General features: G+C 34.7%; 1 protein-coding gene across 1 annotated transcript in view; it reads right to left on the bottom strand.

Moving 5' to 3' along the window:
* Positions 1-1,177: 1,177 nt before the first annotated feature.
* The window catches only part of ANO3 (anoctamin 3), a 245,243-nt gene continuing 233,470 nt past the window's right edge, over positions 1,178-12,950 (bottom strand). Inside the window, exons 23-27 of the mRNA XM_056136902.1 lie at positions 12,738-12,890; positions 10,505-10,649; positions 4,993-5,073; positions 4,731-4,836; positions 1,178-1,360 (exon numbers count right to left, since the gene is read on the bottom strand). Coding sequence (XP_055992877.1) covers positions 1,178-1,360; positions 4,731-4,836; positions 4,993-5,073; positions 10,505-10,649; positions 12,738-12,890 — 668 coding nt within the window. The remainder of the gene's footprint in view (positions 1,361-4,730; positions 4,837-4,992; positions 5,074-10,504; positions 10,650-12,737; positions 12,891-12,950) is intronic.

Genomic DNA, 12,950 nt, shown 5'->3' on the forward strand with positions numbered 1-12,950 from the left:
ACAGAATAACAGAATGTCCACTTCAATGATTAAAAGAAAGTAACACAAATGCTTTAAAAAACCCCAAGGAATAATATAATTTTTTACATTCATGCATTGTTCTCATTAGCTCATGAGCAAGAGTGCACATTGTTGGTTGGAAGGGGCTGTACTATAAAGCATCTGGCTTCTGTCTTCTTCAATGAACAAGTCACCGTGGTGTGTCGTGAAACTGACCTCATAAATTAAAAAGCTGCATAACTTGTACTACATACTGTCATGGTGCAAAGACATAAGGAAAAACCAACATATTTACAGCATTTCAAGTTATTCTGTAAAAACTGTAGCAGTAAATCAAGGAAGGAAAATACTATAAAATACTGTCGAAGAGTAAAGTATGAGTTGATCTGTTCTAAATTATATGAAAATAACCACTCATGTTTTTATATGTAGTGCTATTGACATTTTGTTTTAAAAAATTAAAGGCAGATAACTGTTCTGCACTGCTAAAATAAATTTGAATGTGGTTAATGCAATATAACATTATTTCAATTAATGGTATTTTTTTTAATCTTAGATTTTTGGTTTGTCTATTAAGGAGATATGAAACTCTTTAACTGCATAGTCAATGTAAAGCAGCATAAATTCCCTGTGGCACAGACCCATAATCTCATCAGGAAACAGGGACAATTCTTATAAATCTGTAGGCTGAAGGGACATGGAATTCCGGCAGGAAAGGCAACAATTGATTTAAGTTGTATTTTTGTGAATATTGCAACTCAAACTGAGGTTGCAAATTCATATTAGTATATCATGTGATATTATACCATGTGATACTTTAAGTTATGCCAGGCTTGTGAACATGTCCCTGGAGATCAGTCTCTAGAAACTCTCTCCCCCATTACCCTTATAACACTGCAGCTAATGGAGGAGGAAGTTTCCAAACTACCTGAGAATTAGATATTGGCTCCCTGCACTGTCAGTTTAGCCAGATTTTTAAAGGTTACGACTCACATTTCTCTTTCCATAAGTCTGTATTTTACAAATACCAAATGTTCATTTAATACATTGCCAATCAATTAGCACATTATACATATGTGGCATGCCGGGCATGCCTCCCTCCCAGATCTCACCCACCAATGTTAAGTTCCTGGCAATTCTATTGTTACAGCCCTTCCAGGGTAATGGGGATGATCAACTAAGGCCATTCATGATGAACTGGATGGCCGCTTTTTCTCCGTTGTTGTTGCAAATGTTCTAGCTCTGCTTCATACATCATTTCTTGCACTAAATATTTCTCCCGTCGTATTCGATCGTATAAGTTCTTTGGTACATCTGGAATCAGGTATGCGATGAAGGATTTTATCCCAAAGACAAGGTGCTGCAAATTGAAAATGGTAATTTTTAAATTTTCAAATGCCTTACAATTAACTACAATTGATGAAGAATTAGAACTCAGTAAGTACAAAAGTGAAAATCAGCATTTTCAAAGATGGTGTTTAAAATACTACTGTTGCTTTTTTTTTATGTATTAGGAGGAAACAAGTATTGCTTTTTCTTTCTGACATGTTGATACTACTTTATGGATGATGGGATGAATCATAAATTCACATCTATACAACTTTTTTTATCTATTATGACATGAATGTTGTAAAGACCTTAGAAAGATAAAATCCAGGGATATCCTAGTTGATAGACTATAATACACACTTTCCAAACCACATAGGATAGAATCTTCCTGTGACTATAGAATACCTCTAGCATAGATAGTTGTAGGAATTTGTATGCTATTTAGTTTTACATATCATTGTGGCATCTTAAAATGTTTTATTCATATGACCAAATTCTCATACAATCAAATATATAAGATTTTTAAGGAAAAAGCTTCCAAAACTTGTTTAAAAAAATCAGGAACAAAAATCAAGGGATATTAAATATACCATTGCTGAAGTAGATTACTTTTGTCTAAGCCCTGACACTCATGAATTGTGTGGCTTTATGCACATAACCAGCATTGTCTGTGTCTCCCTCTACTCTGGAGAAAATAACAGTATATCTTAAAATAGTATGAGTGTTCAATGAGTAAGTAAATATGATCAGTTTATAGAGAGTAGCACAGTATCAACACAGTAAATATTATTCTAAACAAATAATTTTCTTTCTTTTTTCCTATGAAGAGGGTAGATATTTTAGTTTTCCCTAAACTGGAAAAATACTGACAGTTTTAAGATGATCTGTAAAAAAAAATCCTGTTACTTAATTCTGTTACTCAATTTATCACAATAATCTCAAAACAGAAAGGAGGAATTCACAGTTCTTTTGACAAGGATTACTATGTGTCCCAGGATATTGCAATGCAGATTAGACTTTAATAAGGCAAATCATTTACAGAGTAGACTTCGATAAAACAAATAAATTTTTCACACAAAAAAGGAGCTCAGGTGTTTCTTTGCTGAATCACTATTTAACAGCCATAGAAATATCTAGTAATATGTCTCAATATATAGAAATATATTCAAAATATTTAGTATTACTTAAATTATATTCCAAGTCTTATAAGTGATAATAAATAATCTGTAAATGGAGATACATATGAATTCATATTTAGGAATCCTTCAACATAAAAATGAATATTTATTTTCAAGCTTTTTGCTTCATTTCTTTTGCTTGCTGTAATTATTATTGGATATTGTACTCTAGTTTTGTACAGCAGTGATGTGAACAACTATGTTCTGTTCTCAATTTTAATGGACATATTTTGAGTATTTTTAATTATGATATCTGCTACAGGTACTTATAAAGATTAACTCTTAAAGAAAATTGACTTCTCACTGGTTCATTCTCTGTATATTGATAATTGATATTTCAGCTTTAAAAATATAGATTTTTATCTTACATAATGTAATAAGGATTGAGACCAAAGATATACCCTTAAGTATAAAGGAAGTTGGAATATTATGCTTGTAGAGTAATATGTAATATTAGTAATATATCTAATAATATGTTAGACAACATATTATTATATATTATTATAACATAACAGATAACATATAACATATAATTTATCAACTTATTTGTAACAAATAAGTTGATAAATTATATGTTACTTAATAAATGATAATACAAAAACCCTTTTGTTATATTGGAAGGAAAATAAGAATTAATTAAGACACTACAAAAACCTTAATTGCATGTTATTAAGGTTGTAAAATGAAATAGTAAATATTTAGTAGAATATCCTTCTGAGATAATGAAACCTCTCTGAATAAGGCACATGAAATAAGGAAAAATGACCAAAAAAAAGCGATGGTTTGAATATATTTAGAATAAATGTTATCTGTTTTCACATAAAACCAGCAGGTTACAGATGTGGAACATATATCTGCTTGTGTTAATAACTGTTAAATACTAATATTTAGAAAATATAAAGAAATCTTGGAATTTTGAAGTGAACCAGAAAAATGAAAACAGTGCTGATATTTATAAACTTACAAAACAGGAGCAAAAAACGACTTTTACTACTTAACTTGATGGTCAATATTATTAACAGATTAAATCAGTAAATTAAAGAAAAATATTCCGGAAACATAAGGTATTTTTATGTTTTTGGTCATCATTTTGGCCCTAGGAAACTGAGTCATTCAATGCTTTTCTATAGAACTTAAAGAATAGTACTTCATATATTCCAGCATTGAGTTCTTTATTATATCAAGCTAGTTGTATAATAAACAAGACAAGATTAAAATAACTTCTTTAGGGGCTGGAGTGATAGCACAGCGGGGAGGGCATTTGCCTTGCCTGCAGCAGACCCCGGTTCAATTCCCAGCATCCCATATGGTCCCTCAATCACTGCCAGGACTAATTCCTGAGTGCATGAGCCAGGAGTAACTCCTGTGCATCTCTGGGTGTTACACAAAAATAAAAAAATAAATAAATAAAATATGCATGTCGAAAGTAGACTATGGGCTGAACATGTTTGCCACTCAATTCCTCTTTTGCAGACCACAACACACAAAAGGAGAGAGAGAACACAGGGGATTGCCCTGCCACAGAGACGGGGGGATGGGGGGATGGGGGTGGGAGGGATATTATCCATGGTGGTGGAAAATGGGCACTGGTGGAGGGATGGGTATCTGATCATTGTATAATTGAAACCAAAGCACAAAAAACTGTAAATCTACAACTGTAAAAAAAATAAAATAAAATAAAGGGAAAAAATATAAAAAATAAAATAAAATAACTTCTCTCAGATTTCTTTCATCAAACTGTGACTTGATATTATTGCAGTATTCCAATCACTAAAAGCCATACATATTTTATAAAAATTATTAGCAGTCATAATTGATTGAACACTTCAATGTCCCTTATGCTGTTATACTTTATCAGTTACATATGAGTTGTTTATTCAGAAAACAAAGTCTCTTCATCCAGATGCATAGATATAAATTCTTTTATCAGTTCATGAAAGCACTTCTTTTAGTATGGCTAGTAGGAGGCTCAAAATGTTTTCAGTTCAACTGTGAGAAGCTTCTTTTATTCTTTAGTATAAATATCACTAACCTACTTTCTTAATTAACCAACTCTTTTTCAAATTTGACTTGTTATCACAGTTTCATTGTATCTGAACCTTTTTCTAGGACATATTTGGTTGGTTTTTTTTTGAAGTTTGTAAAGAACTAGATTTAAAAAGGCAACTGATATGGGTTGAAAAAGTATTTTTCTACAGTAATTGTTACCAGTTTGTGACTAACCTCAAACACAATGATGAAGGCCAATCTTGCAGCAAGAATATGCCAGTATTGTAAAGTGAACTCATAGGGTTTGGAACTCCAAGGGGGACCTCTGTAGTCTCTGTACCTACAGTCAATGAAAACAAAGGATTTGAAGAAGAGATCAAAGTGCAAAGGCCCCAAATGTTTTTAATTTGCTAAAATTCCTAAATGAGAGTTTTCATAGTTTATTAGCACATATAAGGGAAGAGAAAGAATGGTGAAGGTAAATAAAAATAGGTACCTGCAATAACCAGATTTTCCCAAACCAAGATCACTCAGGTCGAAGAACGATAGGCTATTGTTGACATAGCCCTTTAAGCAACTGAAAGAAAAAGAGTAAAGTGTGTTTTAAAAATTTATGTTTCTAGTATAATTCCTTCATTGCAAATGATAAAACTTAATAAGTGAAATTTCTTCCCCACTGTAATTATAAATTCCTAACAACTCAGTTCTCTTACTTTTGTCCTTAGCTCCCATTTCCATTATATCTATAATTGTGTGTTAATGAGACAGACTCTCCCCTCAAAAGTTAGACATTCATTTAGCTAACTTCCCTTAAGTGCTAACCAAGTGCTAAAAATTGTGTGTTAATCGATTCCCCTATGCATGATGTCTCAAGTACATTTTGTAAGCTATCAAGAAGCATTTATTTGTGACTTATGGATTGATTAAATAAGTTTATTTTTTATTGAAGCCTACAATCTGTTAAAAAAATTCTAGAGTTTTGTTGGTCAATAATAAAAAAAAACAGGAAAAATCTCTAGAGTTTTATGTTAAATATTTTGTCATGTTCTTTTTAAATAGCACATGTAATTATTATTTCCATCATACAGATGAAAAGTAGTATTTGCATGAAGTAACTATAGATAGCACAGCAGTAGGACGTTTGCCTTGCGTGTAGCCAGTTTGGCCAAGCCCGGTTCAATTCTCCGCCCCTCTCAGAGAGCCTGGCAAGCTACCGAGAGTATTCAATATGCCAAACACAGTAACAAGAATTCTCGAGCAAAACCATAGATATATTTTTTTTATTTTTTGTTCTCAGTTACCATTCACTTTTTTAAAAAGTAATTTAGCTTATCCAAGAACTTTTTTGCACAGGATATATTTTTTGATATTTTGCACATCAGAAAGTACAAGCGGGAATTCAGCACAAACTAATATGTTAATTCATTCAAGGAGCTTGAGAGACAGCTCAAGCTAGAGATAGGATTTGATTTTGGTTAGAGTTAGAAGAGAATCTGACCTCACAAAGATAATAATCGAACAAAGGACTGTTTTTAGAGCATTTCCCATGATTGTTGCTAGGTAACTTTTTCTGTTGTCACTGTCACTGTCCTCCCATTGTTCATCGATTTTCTTGAGCGGGCCCAGTAACGTCTACATTGTGAGACTTGTTGTTAATGTTTTTGGCAAATTGAATACATCACGGGTAGCCAGGTTTTGCCGTGCGGTGCGGGCAAGATACTCTTGGTAGCTTTTCCGGCTCTCCAAGAGGGGTGGAGAAATCGAACTCGGGTGGGCCTTGTTGGCTGCATGCAAGGCAAACGCCCTATCTTCTGTGCTATCGCATATGGTCAATTCTCAAAGTTTAGTTGCAACATAGAAGCTTGAATGAAAGTAAGTTTAGTTTCAGTGTAAAATCTCAATGCAAGAATAAAATTTTCACGTGGATTTTACATTAAAATCACATATTTATCTTTTATTTTGAACATGTTTTTTTGATATGTAATTATACCACAAAAATAAAACTCATTTAGGAAATTTCCTCCTGAATTAGAAGATCTTGTTAAAGTTGGCTTCTTTTCATCATAGATAAAATATTAAAATTATTAATTTTACCTTATATTTTATCAGTAACGTCTCCATTGGAGACTTTGTTGTTACTGTGTCTGGCATATCGAATACTCTCGGTAGCTTTCCGGGCTCTCCGAGAGGGGCGGAGGAATCGGACTCGGGTCGGCCATGTTGACCGCCTGTAAGGCGAACGCCCTACCCGCTGTGCTAACATTTTAAAAATAAATTGGTAGTAAAAATGTTATTCAAAATCTTTGTTCTCTAATTTTCATTTTTAATCTTAACTGTAGTATGGCTATAAATACTGGCAATAATTTTCCCAGTAATTATACATAAGGTATAAACACTTAAGGTGACAAGCTAGCATAGTGCATTTTATAAAAGAATGTCCCTTTAACAGACATAGAAAGATTGCATTCATCCGGGGAAAATAAAGTAACAAAATAGGTGACTAACACCCAAGAATAGTCGAGATAAGTACCAGGAGGTTCACTCAGTGGCTTGGAGGCCAGCCGCAGATGCTAGGGGAAAAGGAAGCTCAGATAGAGAGGGAGCACCAAATAAAGGGTGTTGGGAGGATCCTCCCAGGATGGGAGATGCATGCTGAAAGTAGACTATAGACTGAACATGATTGCCACTCAATGCCTCTTTTGCAAACCACAACACCCAAAAGGAGAGAGAGAACAGAGGGGAATGCCCTGCTACAGAGGAAGGGTGGGATGGGGGGGATGGGGGTAGTAGGAGGGATACTGGGATCAGTGGTGGTGGAAAATGGGCACTGGTGAAGGGATGGGTACTCGATCACTGTATAACTAAAACCCAAGCACAAAAATCTGTAAGTCTACAACTGTACCTCATGGTGTTTCACTAATAAAAATTAAAAAAAAAAAGAATGTTCCTTTAAAAGTATTAATGATCATAGTATGCTTGGCAAACATTCCACATTTTAAAAAATATTTAAATTGAAACTTCAGTACTTGTTCTGTTTTTAGATAAACTTTATATATTTAGGTTTGCAGCGAAAGTATCTCAAGGGCATTTGACATTTTCTCAAATAAAACTGAAATCACAATGATTCAAGGATAGAGAGTTGAATAAATAGTTATTGATGTTTTATCAAGAACTTTTTGAAGTTTTTCGCATTTAAAAATGACTAGTACTCTGGCACGGCCATGGCTCCAGAAGCTCAAGGACTTGATGCAGGGTCCAGCAGCTTGCAGCAGAAAAGTGAACGGACCATGCCTTAATCCACGCCACCATGCCTGCCCACAGGGGAAAGGGTGTTGGTCCTTTCTGCCTTTTTCCCTCTGGAAAGAAAGATGGCAGCCGCTTGGGAACTTTGTGGAAAGCCAAGTATGAGCCAGTCGTGATGGTGAACTGAAACCTCATGGGAAGGGGGGCATTCCCGGCTCGTCCTTCACATCCTACCGAGGTCACGAGTTGCCCCCAATGAGCGGCTCTCCGGCACTGTCATGGCTCTAGAGCACAGAAACCAATCTCATAACTATCTGACTCTCAGCAGAAATACTTCCAGGGTTAATAAGTAAAATACCAGAAATCTAAAATCACACGGCCACTATTGCGGCCACATGACATTGTTTGATTCTTGTGTCCAGCTGTAGAAAACAAATTATTTCACAATGCCTTTTCAGCATGTCTGATTTGGGGGTGTAAACTCTAAATAATAAGGGTGCATCTTTTGTTGAAACAATGAATCTAGTCAAAGTAGATAGAGTGTTAACTAGAATTCATCTGCCTCACATGCATTGGGAGGGTTGGGAGGGGGGGTTTATTGGGGTTCTTCGTGGTGAAAAATAAGTATTGATAAAGGGAAATGTGTTTGATATTTCCATGAATGAGACTTAAACCTGAAAGCTTTGTAACTTTTCCCACAGTGATTCAATAAATAAATAAATAAATAAAATGGCTAGTAAATGGTAATGAGAACTACAATAATTAGTATATTGGGCAGCAGTCTCCAGAGCAATACGTAGGATACACAATCACAGTATCACTTCCTGTGATAACTAGCTGGTTCAGTGCTGAGGTCTGAAAATGCTGCAAAGATGCTCAAGGTCTGTGAAGTCAGTGACCACTTGGGCTATACAAATGCAATGCTTCTGGTACCCATATGGTGTCAGATATTGAATTGGAGTTGGGTTTGTTCTAAGCATGTACCCACATCCCTGTACCATCTGCTAGCCCTAATGGTACTTTTTGATGACACTGTCTAATATTATGCAAAACAATCAGACAACCGTCATCCCCAGTGGTGCAAATATCAATGTAATGAAAAAGGAAAACCGTGCTTAGTAGTAGTAATATAAAAATTATATGAATCTACCTCCTATATTCTAGAAGAAATCTCCAGACCATACATTGAGAACCACATCTCTAGATCAGAACCGTATGCAAATAGTTATCTACCCCATTCTAACCCCTTAATTTATTTCAGTGCATACTGGTCTTGTTCCTGTTTTGTCCAAACCAGAATCAGTTACTTCAGATGCTCTTTGCTAATATTGCTCTCCACTTCTCTACCATTCTTTCTCAGCCCCCTACACTTTGTAATCAGGCTAAATCATCTCCAAATACAGCAGCAAAGCATAGTATAACAGGATATACCCATGAATGTTGGGCTGGGGCGATAGCACAGCCGGTAGGGCGTCTGCCTTGCACACGGCCAATATGCCGACCTGAGTTCGATTCCTCCACCCCTCTCGAAGATCTGGGAAAGTTACCGAGAGTATCTCACCCGCAAGGCAAAGCCTGGCAAGCTACCCGTGATGTATTCAATATGCCAAACACAGTAACAAGTCTCATAATGTTACTGGGCGCACTCAAGCAAAATTGAACAGCGGGAGGACAGTGACAGTGACCCATGAATGTGTGGTTTCAACTGACATAAACACTATTTACCTCTGAAGTTACTTTACTACTTTGGTCATTGATATAAACTGGAGTGATAGCATAGCGGTAGGGTGTTTGCCTTGCACGCAGCCAGCCCGGCAGAGCCGGGTTCGATTCCTCCACCCCTCTCGGAGAGCCTGGCAAGCTACCGAGAGTATTCAATATGCCAAACACAGTAACAAGAAGTCTCACAATGGAGACGTTACTGGGCCCGCTAGAGCAAAATCGATGAACAACGGGAGGACAGTGCAGTGTGGACAGTGTCAGGTCATATCTTCAAGAAAGCCTGGTCTTGAAATGCAGACTAGATATTCAGCTATTTAACTTTCAATTACTCTAGGTGGCAGTAGAGACACTATGAAACAAAACTAAGGAACTAAGGAATAGGGCTGACTGGCAAACAAGAATGCCTATTTTAAGGGCTTAAAATTAATGTCAAGATCATTGTGAATTAAGAAAAAAAGGAATATCTTTTTGTTTTTTTCACTATTCGCACTATTTATATTACATAAAGCATAATGTTTCACAGCCCAAAAAATATGACCTCAAACACTATTTCTTGTAAACACTGGTGTTGAGTGATAACAAGCATTTTAATAATAAAGCAGCTAAAACTTGAACCTAATGTGTTAGACTCTGATTAAACATCTTCCGACAAGACTGAAATATAAAATAAATCTCAATACCTCAATAGATTTGATTTATAAAAAACAAAAATAATCTTATGCATTTATTATCTCTCTAGAAAAAATTAGGTGCTTATAGTAAGAGAGGCACTTCTAGAAAACAGCAGCTCTCAGCAGAACTAAGAATTGACCTGCATCTAAATAAGACACATGAAGCATAGTCTTAGTGATGTTTCTCTTGAAAGGAGTGAATCTGAAGATGGTCTCAGATAATTTTGAAGATTACTTCCAGCATTAGAATTTGACAAATACAGTATAATCCTTTAAAACTTTTTGTTAAAGTGATAGATTTCAGAAAGAGAAAAAACATAAAACAATCTAAAGATAAAGTATAACAGGAAAGTGTACAAAATTCAACCTTACTTTTCATTGTATCCAGAGCTTGCACAGGGGCCATATTTGTATTCATATACAAAACGTGGGATGTAATCAGATGTTATAGCAATTACAAATGCGTTGGTGATCACAGCCAATATACCAATTCCTTCAAGAATTCCATACCAGATACCTAATAAGAAAAAGATAAAAAGTAGTTAATAAATTGGAAACAATATTTGAAAAAATCTTATGTTTGGGAAGAATGCATCTTTTCTCTTTTTTTCCTTTCTGAAAAGCATACATATTTTTGAATTAATGTTTTTGTGTCTTGCTCGAAATACCAAGGAGTGGGTTCACTGAATCATATGAAAGATCTTAACTTGTTAAGACTCCATATTATTTTTTACAGACTAAGCCAGGCAATATCCTCACTGACAGTGAAGGGGGGTTTTATTCATAAAGTGCCATTTTTAAAGTAAAAGTACAAAAGTTGTGAAATTAGCTAAGTGTTTGTCAGGACCTGGAAATCACTAATTGACATCTTAAAGAAGCCTATTGAACATCATGTAGATACACAAGAAATAAATGCTTTTAAACTGCATTAGGTAGAAAGATGTTATTGATTATAGTCAGATGAATGTTTCAACTATGATTAAATTTAAATTTAAAATATTGATATTAAAATCTCAAAAGAAATTCTCAAAGGTAACAAATGTGACTTTCTCTGCATCACAATAGTCTATTTTAAAAACATTTTGTAATCTGTATACTCAGAGATATGATGGGCTTGAACAATAGCACAGCGGGTAGGGTGTTTGCCTTGCATGCGGCCAACTCAAGTTCGATTCCTTTGCCCCTCTCGGAGAGTCCAGCAAGCTACCAAGAGTATCTTGCCCACATGGCAAAGCCTGGCATGCTACCCATGACGTATTCTATATGCCAAACATAGTAACAAGTCTCACAATGTTACTTGGCCCACTTGAGCAAAATCGATGAACAACGGGAGGCAGTGCTACAGAGACATCATGAGAATAAGTCAATATCGCTGATTGTAAAGATAATAAGACAATAAATCTGAATTTATAGGAAAGTATTTGAGTACAACAAGTGACAACATTTATTTTTATAAAAGTAATGATAGCCCACAAAAAGAAAACAATGACCTAGAAGATAATATTTGTTTCATAAAGTAGATAAAGGGTTATTATATTGAATATACAAAAAATCCTAAATTTTAAAAAGGCAAAGCACCAAGGAAGAAAATGAAAGAATGATACAAATAGGCAGTCTGATATGAAAATGCAAATAATCAATAAGTACATTTAAAAGCTTATTGTCATTGTTTTTTCCAGATCCTTCAGAAATAAGATTCTTTAAAAAATCATCACGTAGTCAAATATTTGAAAGTCATAAATTTCAATTGGAGTTTAGATATTGTGGAAATAGAAACTGAAACTGAAACTGAGTCTGTATCTACATAGTTATTTTAAGTATGTTTCATTAAAAACATTTTGACAATGTAATCTATTTTTCCCTAATTTTTATTTAGGCACTGTGATTTAAAATATCACTAGTAATAGAATTTCGTGCATACAGTGAACCAACTCCACACATGAGTTCCTCTAAAACTCAACATAAAAATACATTTTAAGCTAGTAGATGTATTTTGGAAGCATCTATATTGCAGGTCCAATTTACAGATTAATATATGAATGTGTGATGCTCAATATAAATATATCTGTTTTCTATAATTATTTATGAGTTTTTTTTTGCTTCTTGGGGAATGAACTGAATGACTATCAAACTTACGCTATATTCATATTACTTTGTAATATCAAAGAACTAAATCAATTCTAATATCTATAAGAAGGGAACATTAAAATACACAACAGAAACATACCAAACAATTCCAGAGAATGAAATAAAGTTATATTTATTAGTATAAAATTATGTGAGTTCTTGGAAGTTACAAACTTTGTTTTATTTTGGGGTCAAACCTGATGCTCCTCAGGGGTCCATATGGGATGCCAGGAATTGAACCTGGGTCATCCATGCAAGGTTAGTGCCTTACTCAATGAACTATTTCTCCAGCCCCCAAGAGTTGCAAAAAATTATGAACCAGCATATTTAATATGAAACTACTCACTACTAAGTGTTTGTTTCAATTTTGGTAATTAAATCTGTTTTATTATGGTTGGATAGTAGTCCCAGCAATAAAGACCCGCACACTGCTAAATAAAATTAAACACTTCTTGGCTGTAGAATTATGTGAATTTACCTATGTCAGTTGCTCGAGCTGGCAGAGGTCTCCTCCACTGAGTGACAAACTTGTAAGCATCCAGTCTGATTTCAATGATATTGTTTAGCAAAGCCAAAAGGGGCGCCAAAGGAAAAGCCGCAACAAAGATGGTGGTAAAACCAAACTGCAAAACTGTTAAGGGAGAACACTAACAAATTAATAATTTATACATTCCACTTCATTAGCAATATA

This window comes from Sorex fumeus, unplaced genomic scaffold (assembly GCF_029834395.1).
Source record: "Sorex fumeus unplaced genomic scaffold, SorFum_2.1 ptg000007l, whole genome shotgun sequence".
Taxonomy (NCBI): Eukaryota; Metazoa; Chordata; class Mammalia; order Eulipotyphla; family Soricidae; genus Sorex; species Sorex fumeus.